The sequence below is a fragment of the Ornithorhynchus anatinus genome, chromosome 4 (genome assembly GCF_004115215.2).
Source record: "Ornithorhynchus anatinus isolate Pmale09 chromosome 4, mOrnAna1.pri.v4, whole genome shotgun sequence".
NCBI classification, from domain to species: Eukaryota; Metazoa; Chordata; class Mammalia; order Monotremata; family Ornithorhynchidae; genus Ornithorhynchus; species Ornithorhynchus anatinus.
The window spans coordinates 133,020,260-133,043,035 of record NC_041731.1 but is presented as its reverse complement, the minus strand read 5'-3'; the positions used below and the strand labels follow the sequence as shown (position 1 = coordinate 133,043,035).

General features: G+C 54.4%; 1 protein-coding gene across 2 annotated transcripts in view; it reads left to right on the top strand.

Moving 5' to 3' along the window:
- Positions 1–22,776, top strand: part of HGFAC (HGF activator) — a 53,874-nt gene that overhangs the window by 17,372 nt on the left and 13,726 nt on the right. Inside the window, exons 5-10 of one of the 2 annotated variants that reach the window (XM_029062076.2) lie at positions 3,602–3,724; positions 6,044–6,178; positions 8,843–8,953; positions 10,934–11,108; positions 17,395–17,480; positions 18,495–18,753. In XM_029062076.2, coding sequence (XP_028917909.1) covers positions 3,602–3,724; positions 6,044–6,178; positions 8,843–8,953; positions 10,934–11,108; positions 17,395–17,480; positions 18,495–18,753 — 889 coding nt within the window. The remainder of the gene's footprint in view (positions 1–3,601; positions 3,725–6,043; positions 6,179–8,842; positions 8,954–10,933; positions 11,109–17,394; positions 17,481–18,494; positions 18,754–22,776) is intronic. The other variant, XM_029062077.2, reaches the window with a different exon arrangement.

Sequence of the window (22,776 nt, the reverse complement as noted above, 5' to 3'; positions counted from 1 at the left end):
TGATGATATCATAAATAATCCATGATGAAAATGAGAGATGTGGACCCAAGTGGTGTGGAGCAGGAGGAGGGAAGAGCAAAGGGAGCAAGTCAGGGTGATGCAGATGGGCTTGGGGGAGGAGGAAAAGGGGGGCTCAGCCTGGGATGGTCAGCCTCGTCCGCTCGACTGTAATAATAATAATAACGTTGGTATTTGTTAAGTGCTTACTATGTGCAGAGCACTGTTCTAAGCACAGGGGGAGATACAGGGTCATCAGGTTGTCCCGTGTGAGGCGCACAGTCTTCATCCCCATTTTCCAGATGAGGCAACTGAGGCCCAGAGAAGTGAAGTGACTTGCCCACAGTCACACAGCTGCCAAGTGGCCGAGCCGGAATTCGAACCCATGACCTCTGGCTCCCAAGCCCATGCTCATTCATTCATTCATTCATTCATTCATTCGTATTTATTGAGCGCTTACTATGTGCAGAGCACTGTACTAAGCGCTTGGAATGGACAAATCGGTACCAGATAGAGACGGTCCCTGCCCTCTGACGGGCTCACGATCTAATGGGGGGAGACGGACAGACAAGAAAAATGGCAATAAATAGAATCGAGGGGAAGAACATCTCATAAAAACAATGGCAAATATAAAACAGTGGCTCTTTCCACCGAGCCACGCTGCTTCTCAACTGTATATATCTTCATTACCCTATTTATTTTATTTTATTTTGTTAATGAGATGTTCATCCCCTCGATTCTATTTATCGCCATCGTTCTCGTCCGTCCGTCTCCCCCGATTAGACCGTGAGCCCGTCAGAGGGCGGGGACCGTCTCTATCCGTTGCCGATTTGTCCATCCCGAGCGCTTAGTCCAGGGCTCTGCACATAGGAAGCGCTCAGTAAATACTATTGAATGAATGAATGAAAGGCCTTGCGTTAGCGTCGCTCTACTGGGTCGAAAAGCGCTGGGGCGAGGAAACAGCGCCATCCCGCGGCCACTCCGGAAAATGCCAACCGCCAGGGCTGCCAGGGGCCTGAAATAATAATGTTGCTATTTGTTAAGCGCTTACTAGGTGCCGAGCACCTTTCTAAGCGCTGGGGGAGATACAGGGTCATCGGGTTGTCCCACGGGAGGCTCCCAGTCTTCATCCCCATTTTCCAGATGAGGTCACTGAGGCCCAGAGAAGTAGGCGCTTAGTACAGCGCTTAGTACAGCGCTTAGCACAGTAGAGAAGCAGCGTGGCTCAGTGGAGAGAGCACGGGCTTTGGAGTCAGAGGTCATGAGTTCGAATCCCAGCTCTGCCACTTGTCAGCTGTGGGACTGTGGGCAAGTCACTTCACTTCTCTGGGCCTCAGTGACCTCATCTGGAAAATGGGGATGAAGACTGTGAGCCCCATGTGGGACAACTTGATTCCCCTATGTCTACCCCAGCGCTTAGAACAGTGCTTTGCACATAGTAAGCGCTTAACAAATACCAACATTATTATTATTACAGTGCTCTGCACATAGTAAGCGCTCAATAAATACTATTGAATGAATGAATGAAGTGACGCCCACAGTCACACAGCTGCCAAGTGGCAGAGCGGGGATTCGAACCCATGACCTCTGCCTCCCAAGCTCGGGCTCTTTCCACTGAGCCACGCTGCTTCCCGATACGTAATAATAATAACGATACTAATGTTGGTATCTGTTAAGCGCTTACTATGTGCCGAGCACTGTTCTAAGCGCTGAGGGAGAGACAGCGTGGGAATCTACGCTGTGGGAAGCAGCGTGGCTCAGTTCTAATCCCGGCTCCGCCACTTGTCAGCTGTGTGTCTTTGGGCAAGTCACTTCACTTCTCTGGGCCTCAGTTCCCTCATCTGTAAAATGGGGATGAAAACTGTGAGCCCCACGTGAGACAACCTGATTACCTTGTATTAACCCCGGTGCTTAGAACAGTGCCTGGCACATAGTAAGCGCTTAACAAATACCATCATTATTATTATTCGTTAAGCGCTATGTGCCAAGCACTGTTCTAAGCACTGGGGGGGATACAAGGTAATCCGGTGGTCCCACGTGAAGCTCCCAGGCTTCATCCCCATTTTACAGATGAGGTTGTCTCTATCTGTTGCCGAATTGTCCATTCTAAGTGCTTAGTACAGTGCTCTGCACAAAGTAAGCGCTCAGTATATTCCACTGAAAGAATAAATGAGGCCCAGAGAAGTGAAGTGAATTGCCCAAAGTCACATAGCCGACCAGTGGTAGAGCAGGGATTAGAACCCACGTCCTCTGACCCTAAGCCACGCTGCTTCTCGCTGCTTTCAACAAATACTACAAATATTATTATCATTATTATTATCATTATAGTCCTCTAAATGGTAGGTTCCCTGAGGGCAGGGAAAATATCTACCGGCTCTGCTATATTGGTACTTGTAGAGAAGCGGCGTGGCTCAGTGGAAAGAGCCTGGGCTTGGGAGTCGGAGGTCGTGGGTTCTAATCCCCGCTCTGCCACTTGTCAGCTGTGTGACTTTGGCCAAGTCACTTCACTTCTCTGTGCCTCAGTGACCTCATCTGTCAAATGGGGATGAAGACTGTGAGCCCCACGTGGGACGACCCGATCACCTTGTATCCCCCCAGCGCTTAGAACGGTGCTGGGCATATAGTAAGTGCGTAACAAATGCCAACATTATTATTATTACTCTCCCAAGCGCTCAGTACAGTGCTCCACGCACAGTAAGTACTCACTAAATAGCTTTGATGGATAATAGAAGGGGGTTGGGGGATCATCGGGGAAGATGGGGGTCCCCTGGCTGGGATGATCGGTGAGGTCTACGTGGGACAGGGACCGTGTCCAACCCCATTGCCTCGTATCCACCCCAGCGCTCAGTACAGTGCCTGGCACGTAGTAAGCGCTTTACAAACACCACAGTTATTATGGAGAAGCAGCATGGCCTAGTGGATAGAGCACGGGCCTGGGAGGCAGACCGCTGCCTGTCTGTTGTGTGACCTTGACCAAGTCACTTCACTTCTCTGTGCCTCAGTTCCCTCAACTGTCAAATTAATTCATTCAATCGTATTTATTGAGCGCTTCCTATGTGCAGAGCACTGTACTAAGCGCTTGGAATGGACAGTTCAGCAGCAGACAGAGACAATCCCTGCCCGGTGATGGGCTTACAGTCAAATGAGAAGCAGCATGGCTCAGTGGAAGGAGCATGGGCTTGGGACCCAGAGGTCATGGGTTCGAATCCCAGCCCTGCCACTTGGCAGCCGTGTGACTGTGGGCAAGTCACTTCACTTCTCTGGGCCTCAGTTCCCTCATCTGTAAAAGGGGGATGAAGACTGTGAGCCTCACGTGGGCCAACCTGATGACCCTGCATCTCCCCCGGCGCTTAGAGCGGTGCTCTGCACATAGGAAGCGATTAACAAATACCAACATTATTATTATTATTATTAAATGGGGATGGAGACCGCGAGCCCCGCGTGGGACAGGGACCGTGTCCGACTCGATCGGCTCGTATCCAGCCCGGCGCTTAGTAAAGGGCCTGGCAGATAGTAAGCGTTTAACAAATGCCCCAGTTATTATTATTATTGCTATTATCATGACGCCCCGCGCTGACCCTCATGTCCGGACTGCGCACGGCAGCGACGGTGAATCCGTGTGCCCAGAGGCCCTGCAGAAACGGAGGCACCTGCTCCGAAGCCTTCGACGCCACGTCCTACCTGTGCTCCTGCCCCGACGGCTTCACCGGCCGGCGCTGCCAGACCGGTGAGATTGGGCGGCCACGATCCTTCGGTCACTCGGTCCTATTTATTGAGCGCCTATTAGGTGCAGAGCACTGGACTGAGCGCTTGGAATGTACAATTCGGCAACAGATAGAGACCGTCCCCGCCCAACGACCGGCTCGCGTTCCTTCAGTCACTCATTCGATCCTGTTTCTTGAGCCCTTACTGGGTGCAGAGCGCTGTACTAAGCGCTTGGAAAGTACAGTAGAGAAGCAGCGTGGCTCAGTGGAAAGAACCCCGGCGGGGAGTCAGAGGCCATGGGTTCGAATCCCGGCTCTGCTACTTGTCAGCTGTGCGACTGTGGGGGAGTCACTTCACTTCTCTGGGCCTCAGTGACCTCATCTGGAAAATGGGGATGAAGACTGGGAGCCTCACGTGGGGCATCCTGATGACCCTGAATCTCCCCCAGCGCTTAGAACGGTGCTCTGTTCACAGTAAGCGCTTCACAAAAACCAACATTATTATTATTACCGTAGAGAAGCAGCGTGGCTCAGTGGAAAGAGCCCGGGCTTGGGAGTCAGAAGTCGCAGGTTCTAATCCCAGCTCCGTCGTTTGTCAGCTGGTGACTTTAGGCAAGTCACTTCACTTCTCTGGGCCTCAGTGACCTCATCTGGAAAATGAGGATGAAGACTGTGAGCCCTTTGTGGGACAACCTGATGCCCTTGTATCCCCCCCATTGCTTAGAACAGTGCTTGGCACATAGTAAGTGCTTAACAAACACCATTATTATTAATAATAATAATAATAATAATAATGTTGGTAATATTATTACAATTGGGCAACAGATTGTTGTTGGGTGGAGACAATCCCTCCTGCCCAACAACAGGCTCACCGTCTAGAAGTGGGGAGACAGACAACAAAATCCCGGCTCTGCCCCTTGTCAGCTGTGTGACTGTGGGCAAGTCACTTCACTTCTCTGGGCCTCAGTTCCCTCATCTGTCAAATGGGGATAAAGTGTGAGCCTCACGTGGGACAACCTGATGACCCTGTATCTACGCCAGCGCTTAGAACGGTGCTCTGCACCTAGTAAGCGCTTAACAAATACCAACATTATAAAACAAGGAGACTGGCATCAACAGCATCAAAATAGATAAATAGAATTATAGATATAGACACATCATTAATAAAATAAATGGAATAATAAATACATACCTATATACACAAGTGGTGTGGGGAGGGGAAGGGGGTAGAGCAGAGGGAGGGAGTCGGGGCGATGGGGAGGGGAGGAGGAGCGGAGGGAAAGGGGGGCTCGGTGTGGGAAGGCCTCCTGGAGGAGGGGAGCTTTCTCGGTGGCTGCGGGAAATATGAAGGGAGATAATAATGATAATAATGTTGGTATTTGTTAAGCGCTTACTATGTGCAGAGCACTGTTCTGAGCGCTGGGGTAGACACAGGGGAATCAGGTTGTCCCACGTGACGCTCCCAATCTCCATCCCCATTTTACAGATGAGGGAACTAAGGGACAGAGAAGTGAAGTGACTCGCCCACAGTCGCACAGCTGACACGTGGCAGAGCCGGGATTCGAACCTATGACCTCCGTTCCAAGCGCTGGGATGGATACAGAGTAATCACGTTGTCCCACGTGAGGCCCACAGTTAATCCCCATTTTCCAGATGAGGTCACTTGAGGCCCAGAGAAGTGAAGCGACTCGCCCACGGTCACCCAGCCGACGAGTGGCAGAGCCGGAAATCGAACCCATGACCTCTGACTCCCAAGCCCGGGCTCTTTCCACCGAGCCCCGCTGCGTGTTAAGCGTTCTATCTGACGGCGTCGAAACTGAACCGGACGTAGAAAAGCCTCGCGCGAGGCAGGATCCTTACCTGAACTGCCCCACTTCGATGTACTCAGACTGCTTTAGCACAGATCCGATATGAAGGGGGAGGGAGCTCCAGGCCAGAGGCAGGACGTGGGCAAGAGGTTGAAGGCGAGGTAGACCGTAAACTCACTGTGGGCAGGGAATGTGCCTGTTTATCGTCCCGTTGTCCTCTCCCGGGTGCTCAGTCCGATGTTGGGCACCCAGTAGGCGCTCAGTGAGTTGGATTGAATGAACGAATAAAGGAATAGACGAGAGGGAGGCCCAGGGATAGGTTGGCATCAGAGGAGCGAAGTGCGCGGGCCGGGTTGATGTGGGAGAGGAGCGACGGGAGACGGAAGGGGGCGAACTATTCAGTTTTTCGAGGCGGGAAGGGGGTGCGAGGCGCCGTGTTCGTCGTCAGACGCGGACGGGGCGAGGGGATCCTCGGGTCCCGGCGCCTCGCTTCCCCGCGGCTCCTCAGCCCGCTGACTCCCGGGGTCTTTGCAGAAAAGTGCTTCGACGAGAGCCGGTCCGAGTACTTCCACGTGGGCGAGAACTGGGCGAGGATCGGCCTCCGGGGCACGGTGGAGCTCTGCAACTGCACGGCCGGCCGCAGCCTCTGCCTCCGCTCGCGTTATACCGGTAGTGTGCGTGCCGAAGCGGGCACGAGGCCTCCCCTGGCCTCCCTAGGCCTCGCCTGGCCTTCCCGGTGCCCCCGGGCCTCCCTGGTTTTCCCGGTTTCCCCAGCCTCCTCGGCCTTCCTCAGCTTCTCCTGCCTCCCCCGGCCCCCTCTGGACTCCCCGGCCTTCCCCGGCCCTCTGGGTCTCCCCGGTCTTCTCCGGCCTTCCCGGCCTCCCCAGCCTTTCCCGGTCCCCGGGATCTCCCCGGTCTCTCCTGGCCTCCCCAGCCTCCCGTGACTCCCCTGACTCCCTCGGCCTCCCCTGGCCTCCCTCGGCCTCCTCCGGCCTCCCCAAGCTTCCCCCGGTCTCCTGGGTCTCCCCGGCCTCCCCCGTAGGCCTCCCCTAGTCTCACCTGTAGCCGGCTCGGCCCACCGGGTCTCCCCGGCCTCCCCCGGCCTCTCGTTTCATCTCATCATCCTTGCGTCTCGGGCCGGGCTGGCTGAGCCGTAGGACGAGGAGTTCGGGGCCGGGAGTGAGGCCTTTTGGGTTTCCAACCCAGCTCGGCCCCGGGGCCTACCGCGAGCCCTCGGCCAAGTGGCTTCACTTCTCTGGGCCTCGGTTTCCTCCTCTGGGGATAAGACAGAGTAGCAGCGTGGCTCAGTGGCAAGAGCCCGGGCTTGGGAGTCGGAGGTCGTGGGTTCTAATCCCGCTCCGCCGCTTGTCAGCTGAACACTTATATATATATATTATGTATATATATATAAGCTGAACACACATATATATATATATATACAAACATATATGCATATAATAATAATAATAATGATGGCATCTGTTAAGCGCTTACTATGTGCCAAGCACTGTTCTAAGAGCTGGGGTAAATACAAGGTAATCAGGTTGTCCCATGTGGGGCTCACAGTTTTAATCCCCATTTTCCAGATGAGGTCACTGAAAGAAGTGAAGCGACTTGTTCAAAGTCACACAGCTGACAAGTGGTGGAAGCAGGATTAGAACCCGTATCTTCTGACTCCCAACCAGTGCTCTTTCCACTAAGCCAGGCTGCTTCACAAACACATATAGATGTATGGTGTTCTCTCTAATGATGTTGGTCTTTGTTAAGCGCTTACTATGTGCAGAGCCCTGTTCTAAGCGCTGGGGGAGATACAGGGTGGTCAGGTCGTCCCACGTGAGGCTCACAGTTAAACCCCATTTTACAGATGAGGTAACTGAGGCACAGAGAAGTGAAGTGACTCGCCCACAGTCACCCAGCTGACATGCGGCAGAGCCGGGAGTCGAACCCGTGTCCTCTGACTCCGAAGCCCAGGCTCTTTCCACTGAGCCACGCTGCTTCCCAAGTGTTCAGTACAGTGCCCAGGTCCCCCAGGGAGGAGAAAGCGCCCAAGGCCATGCTGTTTCCCGGGCAAACTTCGGGCAGAGAACAGTCAGTTTCCCCCCGGGACCCCGGGCCCTTTCAGGACGAAAATGATAATATTGTGCAATTGGTTAACAAACAATCATATTTTCTAAGTGCTTACTATATGCCAGAGCACTGTACTAAACGCTGGGATGGATACAAGCAAATCGGGTTGGACACGGTCCCTGTCCCACTTGGGGCTCACAGTCTCAGTCCCCATTTTACAGATGAGGTAACTGAGGCCCAGAGAAGTGAAGCGACTTGCCCACGGTACTAGGCGCTAAGCACTGGGGTAGTTAGAAGATAGCCCGTTGTTGGACAGGGATTGTCTCTATCTGTTGCCGAATTGTCCATTCCAAGAGCTTAGTACAGCGCTCTGCGCGTAGTAAGCGCTCGATAAATACGACTGAATGAATAATGAGATACTAAAAAGACAGCGAGAAGATGAAGAGAAGCAGCGCGGCGCAGTGGATAGAGCCCGGGACTGGGAGCCTGGGTTCTAATCCCGGTTCCGCCAAGTGCCTGCTGGGTGACTTGGGGCAAGTCACTCTGGGCCTCAGTTTACCTCATCTGTAAAATGAGGATTAAGACTGGGAGCCCCATGTGGAGCGGGGACTGTGTCCAACCCGATTAATTCGTATCTACCTCGGGGCTCAGAACGGTGCTTGGCACGTAAGTAAGCGTTTAGTAGGTACAATGATTATTACTGTTATAATTCATTCATTCATTCAATAGTATTTATTGAGCGCTTCCTATGTGCGGAGCACTGGACTAAGCGCTTGGAATGGACAGATCGGTAACAGATAGAGACGGTCCCCGCCCTCTGAAGGGCTCACGGTCTGATCGGGGGAGACGGACGGATAAGAAGATAGCAATAAATGGGGTCGAGGGGATGAACCTCTCACGAAAACAATAGCAAATAAATAGAATCAAGGCGATGTACATCTCATTAACAAAATTATAACGAGGCGGGAAACGGTCCCCGTCCCGCCTGGAGCTCACAGTCTCAGAAGGAGGGCGAGCCAGGGATTGGCCCCCCATTTTACGGACGAGGAAACCGAGGCCCCGTATGGGCCTTGCTGGTGGTCGGCAGGGTGGCCTCTGACGGGTGGTCCCTCCGGGCCGTCCCCCCGGGCCCGCTCCCCCAAGGCCCCCGTGTCCCCTCGGCGCCGAGCGGGACGTGCCCCGCGAGGGCCGGGTTTCCCGGGGGGCCGGGTGCCCGCGACACCCCCCAGAATGAGGGTTGGATGTGGCATCTGTGCCCGCCCGTAGACTGCGTCAACGACCCCTGCCCCTCGGGCAGCTCCTGCCGCATGGTGGTTCCCACCGGACAGACCCTCTGCGCCTGCCAGGCCGGACACGTGGGCACCCACTGCAACGTAGGTGAGTCTCTCTTGCTGCTTCTGCCGACCTCCCCGCTGCCCGGGCCTACGTTGCCACCGCTCCCGTGGGTCACGCCGTAATCGCGGTGATGATTCTGGGGTTTGTTACGTGCTCGCTCCGCGCCGAACACCGTACTGAGCTCTGGGGCGGATACGGGCCGATCCGGTTGGACGCGGTCCCTGTTCCACGTGGGGCTCCCGGTTCCCATCCCCACTGGACAGAGAGCCCGGGCTTGGGCGTCAGAGGTCGTGGGTTCTAATCCCGGCCCTGCCGCTCGTCGGCTCTGTGACCTTGGGCAAGTCACTGCGCTTCTCTAGGCCTCAGTTCCTTCATCTGTAAAATGGGGATTGAGTCCGTGAGCCCCACGTGGGACAGGGACCTTGTCCGACCTCATGAACTTATAACTATCCCAGTTCTTAATACAGTCCTTGACACTGTAGAAGCAGCGTGGCTCAGTGGAAAGAGCACGGGTTTAGGAGTCAGAGGTCATGGGTTCTAATCCCGGCCCCACCACTTGTCAGCTGTGTGACTTGGGGCGAGTCACTTCGCTTCTCGGTGCCTCAGTTACCTCATCTGTCAAATGGGGATGAAGACTGTGAGCCCCATGTGGGGCAACCTGATTACCTTGTATCGACGCCAGCGCTTAGACCGGTGCTCGGCACGTAGTAAGCGCTTAACAAATACCAACGTTATTATTGTCCCCCTTTTCCAGATGAGGGAACTGAGGCCCAGAGAAGTGAAGTGACTTGCCTAAAGTCACCCAGGTGACCGAGGCGGGATTAGAACCCATGACCTCTGACTCCAAAGCCCGGGCTCTTTCCCCTAAGCCGCGCTGCTTCTCCCCTATGGTCTCCCCCACTGGAGGCCACTGGGTCCTTCGCCTCCACGGTCTCTCCTGTGAGGTCCGCAGGGTCCTCCTCCCCCGTCGTCTCCCCTGTGGGGGGTCACTTGACTCTTCTCCCCCATGAAGGCCGCTGGACCCTTCTCCTTCTGGGTCTCCCCCTGGTAGTCGCTGGCTTCTCCTCCCCCGTGATCTCCCCCGGGGAGGCCGCTGGGCCCTTCTCCCCCATGGAGGCCGCTGGGCTCTTCTCCCCCGTGGTCTCCCCCGTGGAGACCACTGAGCCCTTCTCCCCCATGGAGGCCGTTGAGCCCTTCTCCCCCGCGGTCTCCCCCGTGGTGGTTACTGGGCCTTGCTCCCCCAGAGTCTCCACCTTGGCAGCCGCTGGGCTCTCCTCCCCTGTGGCCTCCCCCATGGAGGCCACTGGACTCTTCTCCCCCGTGGAGACGGCTGAGCTCTTCACCCCATAATCTTCCCCGTGGTGCTTGCTGGGCTCTTCTCCCCACCACGGTCTCCCCCGTGGAGGCCGCTACGTCCTTCTCCCCTGTGGTCTTCCCTGAAGTGGCCGCTGGACTCTTCTCCCCCCGTGGAGGCCACCGGGCCCCTGTCCCTCACGGTATCCCCCTGGTAGTGGCTGGGCTCTTCTCCCCCGTGGCCTCCCCCATGGAGGCCGCTGAGCCCTTCTCCCCACGGAGGCCGTTGAGCCCTTCTCCCCCGTGGCCTCCCCCGTGGTGGTTACTGGGCCTTGCTCCCCCGGAGTCTCCACCTTGGCAGCCGCCGGGCTCTCCTCCCCCGTGGCCTCCCCCGTGGTGGCCCCTGGACTCTTCTCCCCCATAGTGGCCGCCGGGCCCCTGTCCCTCACTGTCCCCACCATGGTCTCCCCCGTGGCGGCTACTGGACCTTTCTCCCCCTGGGTCTCCACCCAAGCAGCTGCCGAGCTCCCGTCCCCCGTGGCCTCCCCCACGGTGGCCCCTGGACTCTTCTCCCCCGTGGGCCCTCCTCCCTCGCGGTCTCCCCGTGGAGGCCACCGGCCTCTTCTCCCCCGTGGCCCGGGGGCGGCCGGAGGGGAAGCGGACGTGGGTGCGGGTGGAGGAGCGGGGCCGGTAGCCCGCGTCGCCCCCGACCCCGCCTTCCCCCCACAGTCCCGGCGGAGCGCTGCCTCGTCGGCAACGGGACGACGTACCGCGGCGTGGCCGGGAGGACCGTGGCCGGCCGGCCCTGCCTGCCCTGGACCTCCGACCTGCTCTACCACGAGCTCCGCGTGGACAGCGTGGACCAGGCCGTGCAGCTCGGACTAGGCCGGCACGCCTACTGCCGGTCAGTCTCCCGCCCCCGCCCCGGGTCGGAGGTCACGGGCGCTTTGGGGGGGCGCCCGGGGACTCGTTGTGACGGCCACCACGAGCACGCGACGACCGTGACAGCGGGCTCCTGCTCTACGCGCTGCCCTCGGCGCTCCCCGTCTGCCGTCGGGTGCGCGCTCTGTGGGCCGCTGAGAACCTTCTCCGACGGCCGCCGTGCGCTGGGTCCGTGCGCCACTATGTGCGTACTCTACGTGCCGCTGGGCGCGCATCCTGAAGGTCATCATCCCTGCTCGGCCACTTGTCAGCTGTGTGACGGTGGGCAAGTCACTTCACTTCTCTGGGCCTCAGTTCCCTCATCTGTAAAATGGGGATTAAGACCGTGAGCCTCACGTGGGACGACCTGATGACCCTGTATCTCCCCCAGCGCTTAGAACGGTGCTCTGCACAGAGTAAGCGCTTAACAGATACCAACATTATTATTATTATTATTATGTTCTGTGTGCTGCTATGAGTGTGCTCTGTACCTGTGCTCCAGTCCCAAGGCACATAATAATAATTACGATACTCATTAAGGGCTTATTATGTGCTAGACACTGTTCTAAGAGCTGGGGCAGATACAAGGTAATCCTGTCGGATATAGTCCCTGTGCCACATAGAGCTCACACTCTTAACCCCATTTTACAGAAGAGGGAACCGAGGCACAGAGAATAATAATGATGGTATTTGTTAAGTGCTTACTATGTGCCAAGCACTGTTCTAAGTGCTGAAGTAGAGACAAGGTAGTCGGGTTGGACACAGTCCCTGTCCCACAGAGGGCTCACACTCTTAATCCCCATTTTATAGATGAGGAAACTGAGGCACAGAGAATAATATTCGTAATAATAATGATGGTATTTGTTAAGCACTTACTGTGTGCCAAGCACTGTTCTAAGCGCCGGGGTAGAGACAGGGTGATCAGGTCGTCCCACGTGGGGCTCACAGTCTTCATCCCCATTTGACAGATGAGGTCACTGAGGCACAGAGAAGGGAAGCGACTTGTCCAAAGTCACCAGCTGACAAGTGGTGGAGCCGGGATTAGAACCCGTGACCTCTGACTCCTAAGCCCGGGCCCTTTCCACTAAGCCACACTGCTTCTCCTATATGTACAAACATGCACACACATGTACCTGCCCACTCACATGACCACACATACAAACATGCACACATCTGCACACCTGCACGCCCGCCTACCCTCATAATAATTATAATCGTAGTGTTGGTATTTGTTAAGCGCTGACTATGTGCAGAGCACCGTTCTAAGCGCTGGGGGAGATACAGGGTCATCGGGTCGTCCCTCGTGAGGCTCCCAGTCTTCATCCCCATTTTACAGACGAGGGAACCGAGGCCCAGAGAAGTGAAGTGACTGGCCCGCAGTCACACAGCTGACGAGTGGCAGAGCCGGGATTCGAACCCATGACCTCTGACTCCCAAGCCCGGGCTCTTTCCACTGAGCCACGCTGCTTCCCTTACCCTCATGACCGCACACGTACAACGTGTGCATCTGCACATAAAATCACACACTCCTGCACACGCAAATGCCTACAGACACTTAACACACACTCACTCGCCTGCACACATAAACCCACGTTTTTCTTTAATTAACTCATTCAGTCGACTTTATTGAGCGCTTACTGTGTGCAGAGCACTGTACTAAGCACTTGGAAAGTGCAATTCGGCAACAGATAGAGACAATTCCTACCCAACAACAGGCTCATCAGGTCGTCCCACGTGGGGCTCACAGTTAATCCCCACTTTACAGATGAGGTCACTGAGGCCCAGAGAAGTGAAGTGACTCGCCCACAGTCACACAGCCGACAAGTGGCAGAACTGGGATGAAGACTTTGAGCCCCACGTGGGACGACCCGATGACCCCGTATCTCCCCCAGCGCTTAGAACGGTGCTCTGCACATAGAAAGCGCTTAACAAATACCAACGTTATTATTATTCTTAAGAAGAAATAACCAAGCGTCCTAAGCGTCTCCTTTTCTTTAATGTTATTTGTTAAGCGCTCGCTATGCGTCAAACACTGTTTTAAGCACTGGAGTAGAGACGAGATAATCGGGTTGGACCCAGGGTCATCAGGTCGTCCCACGTAGGGCTCGCAGTCTTAATCCCCATTTTGGAGTATTTGGTTTGCCTCGATATTGATTCAACTCCATTTTAATTCCATCTCCGATAAGACCCATCGACTTAGCGAAGGGAAAATCAACTCTGCTCCCTTTTTCGCTGGGAAGGACGCGAAAGAGCCCAAGCCCGGGGATCAAAAGGACCTGGATTCTAATCCCGGCTCCGCCGCTTGTCTGCTGTATGACCTTGGGCAAACCGCTTAACTTCTCTCTGCGCCTCCGTTAACTCACGTGCAGGATGGGAATTAAGACTGCGAGCCCCATGTTGGACACGGACTGTGTGTCACCCGATGAGCTTGTATTCATGAATTCGATCGTATTTATTCGATCGTGTTATTGAGCCCATACTGTGGGCCGCACTAAGCGCTTGGAAAGTCCAATTCAGCAACGAAGAGAGACAATCCCTGCCCACAACGGGCTCACAGTCTGGAAGAGGGGAGACAGACAGCAAAACAAGTGAACAGGCATCAGTAGCATCAATATAAATGAATAGAACGATAGATAGACGCACATCATTGATAAAATAAATAAATAGATTTATAAATATGTAGATATATACGAACAGGTGCTGCGGGGCGGGGAGGGGGGTAGAGCAGAGGGAGCGAGTGGGGTGATGGGGACGGGATGTATCTCCCTCGGCAACCTGGTTTAGCGGAAAGAGCCCGGGCTTTGGAGTCGGAGGACTTGGGTTCTAATCCTAGCTCTGCCACATGATGATGATGTTGGGATTTGTTAAGCGCTTACTATGTGCCGAGCACTGTTCTAAGCACTGGGGTAGATACAGGGTCGTCGGGTCGTCCCACGTGGGGCTCACAGTCTTCATCCCCATTTTCCAGGTGAGGTCACTGAGGCACAGAGAAGTGAAGTGACTTGCCCACGGTCACACGGCTGACAAGTGGCAGATCCGGGATTCGAACCCATGACCTCCGACTTCCAAGCCCGGGCTCTTGCTGCTGAGCCCCGCTGCTTCTCATGTCTTGCTGTGTGACCTTGGGCAAGTCCCTTCACTTCTCCGAGCCTCAGTTCCCTTTTCTGTAAAACGGGGATTCGAAGTGTGAGCTCCACGAGGGACAGGGACTGTGTCCGACCCGATCAACTGGAACTACTGCAATTTCCAGAGTGGTGCTTGGCTCATAGTAAGTATTGAACAAGTAGTATTATTATCATTAATAATAATAATAATAATAATAATAATGGTATTTGTTAAGCGCTTACTACATGCCAAGCACTGTTCTAAGCTCTGGGGTAGATACAAGGTAATCAGGTTGCTCCACGTGGGGCTCACAGTCTTCATCCCCATTTTACAGATGAGGCAACTGAGGCCCAGAGAAGTCAGAGAAGCAGCGTGGCTCAGTGGAAAGAGCCCGGGCTGGGGAGTAAGAGGTCATGGGTTCGAATCCCGACTCTGCCACTTGTCAGCTGTGTGACCGTGGGCAAGTCACTTCACTTCTCTGTGCCTCAGTTCCCTCATCTGTAAAATGGGGATGAAGACTGGGAGCCCCACGTGGGACAACCTCATTCCCCTGTGTCTACCCCAGCGCTTAGAACAGTGCTCTGCACATAGTAAGCGCTTAACAAATACCAACATTATTATTATTATTATTCTCTGTGCCTCAGTTACCTCATCTGGAAAATGGGGATTATCTGTGAGCCTCATGTGGGACGACCTTTCATTCATTCAATAGTATTTATTGAGCGCTTACTATGTGCAGAGCACTGGACTAAGCGCTTGGGATGAACAAGCGGCAACAGATAGAGACGGTCCCCGCCGACTGACGGGCTCACGGTCTAATCGGGGGAGACGGACGGACGAGAACGATGGCGATAGATAGAGTCGAGGGGAAGAACATCTTGTAAAAACCGATGGCGACCAAATAGAATCGAGGCGATGTACAATTCATTAACAAAATAAATAGGGTAACGAAAATATATACAGTCGAGCGGACGAGTACGGTGCCATGGGGATGGGAAGGGAGAGGTGGAGGAGCAGACGGAAAAGGGGAAAATGAGGCTTTAGCTGCGGAGAGGTGAAGGGGGGATGGCAGAGGGAGTAGAGGGAGAAGAGGAGCTCGGTCTGGGAAGGCCTCTTGGAGGAGGTGAGTTTTAAATAGGGTTTCGAAGAGGGGAAGAGGATCAGTCTGGCGGAGGTGAGGAGGGAGGGCGTTCCGGGACCGCGGGACCATGTGACTCGGGGGTCGACGGCCGGACGGGCGAGACCGAGGGACGGCGAGGAGGCGGGCGGCGGAGGAGTGGAGCGTGCGGGGTGGGCGGTAGAAAGAGAGAAGGGAGGAGAGGTAGGAAGGGGCGAGGTGACGGAGAGCCTCGAAGCCTAGAGTGAGGAGTTTTTGTTTGGAGCGGAGGTCGATAGGCAACCGCTGGAGTTGTCTAAGAAGGGGAGTGACAGGCCCAGATCGTCTCTGCGGGAAGACGAGCCGGGCGGCGGAGCGAAGAATAGACCGGAGCGGGGCGAGAGAGGAGGAAGGGAGGTCGGAGAGAAGGCCGACACGGTAGTCTAGCCGGGATACGACGAGAGCCCGTAACAGCGAGGTAGCCGTCCGGGTGGAGAGGAGAGGGCGGATCTCGGCGATATCGTAGAGGTGAGACCGGCGGGTCTCGGTGACGGATAGGACGCGTGGGGTGAACGAGAGAGACGAGTCGAGGACGACACCGAGATCGCGGGCCCGAGAGACGGAAAGGACGGTCGCGCCATCGACGGTGATAGAGAAGTCTGGGAGAGGACCGGGTTCGGGAGGGAAGATGAGGAGCTCGGTCTCGCTCACGTCGAGTTTTAGGCGGCGGGCCGACATCCGGGCGGAGACGTCCCGGAGGCGGGAGGAGACGCGAGCCCGAAGGGAGGGGGAGAGGACGGGGCGGAGATGTAGATCTGCGTGTCGTCTGCGTAGAGATGGTAGTCGAAGCCGTGAGAGCGGATGAGTTCACCGAGGGAGTGAGTGTAAATGGAGAACGGAAGAGGGCCGAGAACTGACCCTCGAGGAACTCCGACGGTTAAAGGATGGGAGGGGGAGGAGGCGCCGGCGAAGGAGACCGAGAATGACCGGCCGGAGAGGCGAGAGGAGAACCGGGAGAGGACGGAGTCCGTGAAGCCGAGGTGAGACGAGGTATGGAGGAGGAGGGTTGGTCGACGGTGTCGAAGGCAGCAGAGAGGTCGAGGAGGATCAGAATGGAGTAGGAGCCATCGGATCTGGCAAGAAGGAGGTCACGGGTGACCTTAGAGAGAGCGGTCTCGGTAGAGAGGAGGGGACGGAAGCCAGATCGGAGGGGGTCTAGGAGAGGATGGGAGTTGAGGAATTCCAAGCATCGATCGTAGACGACTCGTTCTAGGATCTTGGAAAGGAAGGGTAGTAGGGAGATAGGGCGATCACTGGAGGGGGAAGTGGGGTCGAGAGCGGGTTTTTTTAGGATGGGGGAGACGTGGGCATGTTTGAAGGCAGCGGGGAAGGAGCCGTTGGAGATCGAGTGGTTAAAGATAGAAGTTAAGGAAGGTAGGAGGGCAGGGGCGACGGTTTTAATAAGGCGAGAGGGAATGGGGTCCGAGGCGCAGGCGGAGGGGGTGGCGCTTGCGAGGAGGGAGGAGATCTCCTCTGAGGATACCGCGGGGAAGGATGGGGAAGAAGGGGAGAGGGTCGGTGGGGGGGAGGGGAGAGGCGGAGGGGTGACTTTGGGGAACTCAGACCCGATCGTGTTGATTTTCGTGAGGAAATAGGTGGCCGGATCATCGGGGGTGAGAGATGGGGAAGGGGGAGGAACGGGGGGCCGGAGGAGAGAGTTAAAGGTCCGGAACGATCGGCGGGGGTGACGGGCGTGGGTGTCGATGAGGGAGGAGAAGAAGCTTTGCCTGGCGGAGGAGAGGGCAGAGTTAAGGCAGGAAAGGATCTCCCCCAGCACTTAGAACAGTGCTCTGCACGTAGTAAGCGCTTAACAAATACCAACATTATTATTATTATTGTTAAGTGATTTGCCCACAGTCACCCAGGAGACAAGTGGCGGAGCTTAGATTAGAACCCACGTCCTCTGACTCCCAAGCCCGGGCGCTTTCCACTAAGCCACGCTCCTTCGCTATTATTATTATTATAAATAAGATCGATTGACCGATTGATGGATCTCCCTTGGCCTTAGCAACCCAGACGGTGACGAGAAGCCGTGGTGTTACGTCATGAAGGACAACATGCTTTCTTGGGAATACTGCGACATTCCATCGTGCGGTAGGTCCACGAGGAGTCGGACCGAGGCCAGACGCTTCCCGAAAGTCTCCCACCGAAAAGCGGCGCTCGCACCACCCTCCCCGCCCTCCTCCATTCATTCGATCGTATTTACTGAGCGCCTACTGTGTGCAGAGCACCGTACTAAATGGAAGCAGCGTGGCTCAGTGGAAAGAGCCTGGGATTCAGAGTCAGAGGTCACGGGTTCGACTCCCGGCTCTGCCACCCGTCAGCTGGGTGACCGGGGGCAAGTCACTTCACTTCTCTGGGCCTCAGTGACCTCATCTGGAAAATGGGGATTAACTGTGAGCCTCACGTGGGCCGACCCGATGACCCCGTATCTCCCCCAGCGCTTAGAACAGGGCTCGGCACATAGCAAGCGCTTAACAAATACCAACATTATTACTAAATGCTTGGGAAGTACAATTCAGCAAGAAAGAGAGACAATCCCTGCTCACGCCGGGCTCACGGTCCCCTCGAACCCCCGTCCCCTGAATTCAAATCCTTCCGAGGTAGCTGTCGTTCCCTGAAGCCCCGGCTCCGCCACGTGTCTGCGGTGTGACCTCGGTCAAGTCATTTCACATCTCCCTACCTCGGTTCCCTCTGTAAAATGGGGATGTGCGGCGTGGCTCAGTGGAAAGAGCACGGGCTTTGGAGTCAGAGGTCATGAGTTCGAATGTCGGCTCCGCCACTCGTCAGCTGGGTGACTGTGGGCGAGTCACTTCACTTCTCTGTGCCTCAGTGACCCCATCTGTAAAATGGGGATTGAGACTATGAGCCCCACGTGGGACGACCTGATTCCCCTGTGTCTCCCCCAGCGCTTAGAACAGTGCTCGGCACATAGTAAGCGCTTAATAAATACCAACATTATTATTATTATTATTATGATCCCCACTTGGGACGGGGCCCGCGTCCAACCCGATTATCCCGTATCCACCCCAGCGCTTAGCACGGCACAGTAAGCGCTTACCAGACCCGCCCTCGTCATCCCGATTCTGATTCTGATTCCGACTTCAGGGGAGAAGGGCAGGAGGACCGCGTTTGCGACGTCGGCCCAGGCGTCCCCGACGGCGGAGAAGCCCGCCGTGACCAAGAGGGCCTGCGGGAAGAGGCATAGGAAGCGGAGTTTCCTGCAGCCCCGGATCGTGGGGGGCTCGTCGGCCCTGCCGGGCTCGCACCCGTGGCTGGCCGCCCTCTACATCGGGGAAAGTTTCTGCGCCGGGAGTCTCGTCCATCCCTGCTGGGTCCTCACGGCCGCCCACTGCTTCACCTACAGGTGAGGTAGGCCGGGGCCTGGCCCGGCCCCGTGGGTGGCGGGAGGTCTCCGCGCCATGAATGCCATCCCTCACCACAGTAATCGTAATGGCATATAATATGATTAACCCAATGGATCATAAATACACTCTATTAGCATATAATACAATACATTAGAATATAGAATTCATTCAATAGCATTTATCGAGCGCTTACTATGTGCAGAGCACCGGACTAAGCACTTGGAATGGACAGATCGGCAACAGATAGGGACGGTCCCTGCCCGCTGACGGGCTTACGGTCTAATCACGGGCTTACGGTCTAATCATGATGTTGCTATCTGTTAAGCGCTCACTATGTGCAGAGCACTGTTCTAAGCGCTGGGGGGATACAGGGTAATCAGGTCGTCCCACATGAGGCTCCCAGTCTTCATCCCCATTTTACAGATGAGGGAACTGAGGCCCAGAGAAGTGAAGTGACCTGCCCACAGTCACCCAGCTGACAAGTGGCAGAGCTGGGTTTCGAACCCATGACCTCTGACTCCCAAGCCCCTGCTCTTTCCACTGAGCCACGCTGCTTCAATGTAAGGATGGTGCTTGTTAAGCGCTTACTATGTGCCAAACACTGGTCTAAGCTCTGGGGTAGAGACAGGGTAATCAGGTTGTCCCACGTGGGGCTCACAGTCTGGCTCCGCCACTTGTCAGCTGTGCGACTGTGGGCAAGTCACTTAACCTCTCTGTGCCTCACTGACCTCAGCTGGAAACTGGGGATTGACTGTGAGCCTCAAGAGGGACAATCTGATCTCCCCCAGCGCTTAGAACAGTGCTCTGCACATAGTAAGCGCCTAACAAATACCAACATTATTATTAATCCCCATTTTGCAGATGAGGTCACTGAGGCCCAGAGAGGTGAAGTAATGTTGTTTTGTTTTTGTTTTGTACTGTTCTGCTCTGCTGTCTGTCTCCTCCGATTAGACCGTGAGCCCGTCACTGGGCGGGGATTGTCTCTATCTGATGCCCGAATTGTCCATTCCAAGCCCTTAGTACAGTGCTCTGCACAGAGTAAGCGCCCGATAAATACGATTGAAAGAATGAAGTGACTTGCCCAAAGTCACACAGCGGACAAGTAACGGAGCCGGGATTAGACCCTGCGACCTCTGATTCCCAAATCGTGTTCTTTCCACTAGGCCAGCCTGCTTCCCACACATACACACACACACACACACACACATATATACACACATATATTATATATACACATATGTTATATATATACATAAATGCTGTGTATATATACATATATATTTCATATATATTATATGTATATATATATGTACACACATATTTCATATATCTCTATATATACACATATGTACGTATATATTTTATATATATGTGTGTACATATATGCATATATTTGTACATACATATGTATATGCATATATGTGTGCACCCACATATATATTTCATATATATACATGTATGTATATATTTCATGTGTGTGTGTGTGTGTGTGTGTGTGTATTCTCCCCAATGCTTAGTACAGTGCTCTGCACACAGTAGGTGCTCAGTCAATACAACTGACTGACTGACCGACTGATGATGATGATGATGATGGCATTTGTTAAGTGCTTACTATGTGCCCAGCACTGTTGTAAGCTCTGGGGGAGATAAAAGGTAATCGGGTCGTCCCACGAGGGGCTCACAGTATTAATCCCCATTTTACAGATGAGGGAACTGAGGCACAGAGAAGTCAAGTGATTTGCCCAAAGTCACACAGCAGACAAGTGGCGGAGCCGGGATTAGAACCCAGGTCCTCCGACTCCCAAGCCCGGCTCTTTCCACTGAGCCACGCTGCTTCTCTTACGGTGCCTGGCATATAGTAAGTGCTTAAAAAAATACTGTGATTATTATGATTAGAATTATTGTTATTGTTCTAAGCGCTGGGGTGGACACAAGCAAATCTGGTTGGTGACAGTCACTTTCCCACATAACAATAATAATAATTGTAGTGTTTGTTAAGCACTTACTATATGCCATGAATTAGTTGGGTCAGACACTGTCCCTGTCCCACTTGAGGCTCCCATATGACAGATTAATGCCCAATTTCCAGACGAAGTAACTGAGAGGCCCAGAGAGGTGAAGCGACTTGCCCAAAGTCACACAGAAGACAAGTGGCGGAGCCGGGAGTAGAACCCAGGTCCTCCTCAGTGCCGGGCCCGGGTTCTATCCACTAGGCCTTGATGCTTCTCACAGCTCGAGAAGCAGCACGGCTCGGTGGAAAGAGCCCGGGCTTGGGAGTCAGAGGTCGTGGGTTCTAATCCCGGCTCTGCCGCTTGTCAGCTGTGGGACTGTGGGCGAGTCACTTCACTTCTCTGTGCCTCAGTGACCTCATCTGTTAAATGGGGATGAAGCCTGGGAACCCCACGTGGGACAACCTGACTGGCTTCTTTCTACCCCAGTGCTTAGAACAGCGCTTGGCATTTTGTCAACGAGCTGTACATCACCCTGATTCTATTAATTTGCTATTGTTTTAATGAGACGCACTTCCCCTCGATTCTATCTATCGCCATCGTTCTCGTCCGTCCGTCTCCCCCGATTAGACCGCGAGCCCGTCGGAGGGCGGGGACCGTCTCTATCTGTTACCGATTTGTCCGTTCCAAGCGCTTAGTCCAGTGCTCTGCACATAGTAAGCGCTCAATAAATATTACTGAATGAATGAATAGTAAGCGCTTAACCAATACCATCATTATTATTCTTATTATTAAAGCAAAGCAAAGCGTCAGAGACTAGCTAGGCTGTCGATCAATCCCTAACACTTTTAAACTTTTCTCTCTCACTCCTTCCTTTTTATTTATAATGGTAAGCACTTACTAAATGCCCGGCACTGTACTAAGTGTTAGGGTCAGTACAAGTTAGGTTGCCGTTTTGTTTTGCTGTCTGTCTCCCCTTTCTAGACTGTGAGCCCGTCATTGGGCAGGGATTGTCTCTGTCTGTTGCCGAAATGTCCGTTCCAAGCGCTTAATACAGTGCTCAGCACATAGTAAGCGCTCCATAAATCCTATCGAATGAATGAATCAGGCTGGATACAGTTCCTGTCCCACGTAGGGCTCACAGTCCCAATCCCCATTTTGCAGAGGAGGTACCTGAGACACAGAGAAGTTTAGCGACTCGCCCAAGGTCACAGCAGAAAAATGGCGGAGTCGGCATTAGAACCCAGGTCCTTCTGACTCCCAGGCCCGGGCTCTATCCATTAGACCACGCTGCTTCCTCCATCTCGCTCTCGGCCTTCGTCTCCCGTCCTCTCTTCCTCCGTCTCTCTCCCTCCCCGTCTCTGACTCTCTACCCTCCTCCATCCCTCTAGGAGAAGCAGTATGTCCTAGTGGAGGGAACCTGGGAGTCAGAGGCCCTGGGTTCTGATCCCGACTCTGCCGCATACCTGCTGTGTGACCTTGGGCAAGTCACTTCACTTCTCTGGGCCTCATTTCCCTCATCTACAGAATGGGATTTTCAACCGATTTGTCCATTCCAAGCGCTTAGTACAGTGCTCTGCACATAGTAAGCGCTCAATAAATACTAGTGAATGAATCCCTCTTCTCCCTCCTACCTAGACTGTGATCCCCACATAGGACTTGATTACCTGGCATGTACCCCAGCGCTTAGCACAGTGCTTGACACACAACAAGTCCTTGACAAATCCAAACGGATGGGTTCTAATCCCTGCTCCACCACTTGCCGACTTGTTCATTCCAAGCGCTTAGCACAGTGCTCTGCACATAGTAAGCGCTCAATAAATACTGTTGAATGAATGAATGGTCTGCTCTGCAACCTTGGGCAAGTCACTTCACTTCTCTGGGCCTCAGTTCCCTCATCTGTAAAATGGGGATGAAGACTGTGAGCCCTACGTGGGACAGTGATTGGGTCCAACCCAATCATCTTGTCTCTACCCCAGCGCTTAGAACGGTGTCTGGCACATAGTAAGCTCTTGTCTGTCCGTCTCCCCCGATTAGACCGGGAGCCCGTCAAACGGCAGGGACCGTCTCTAT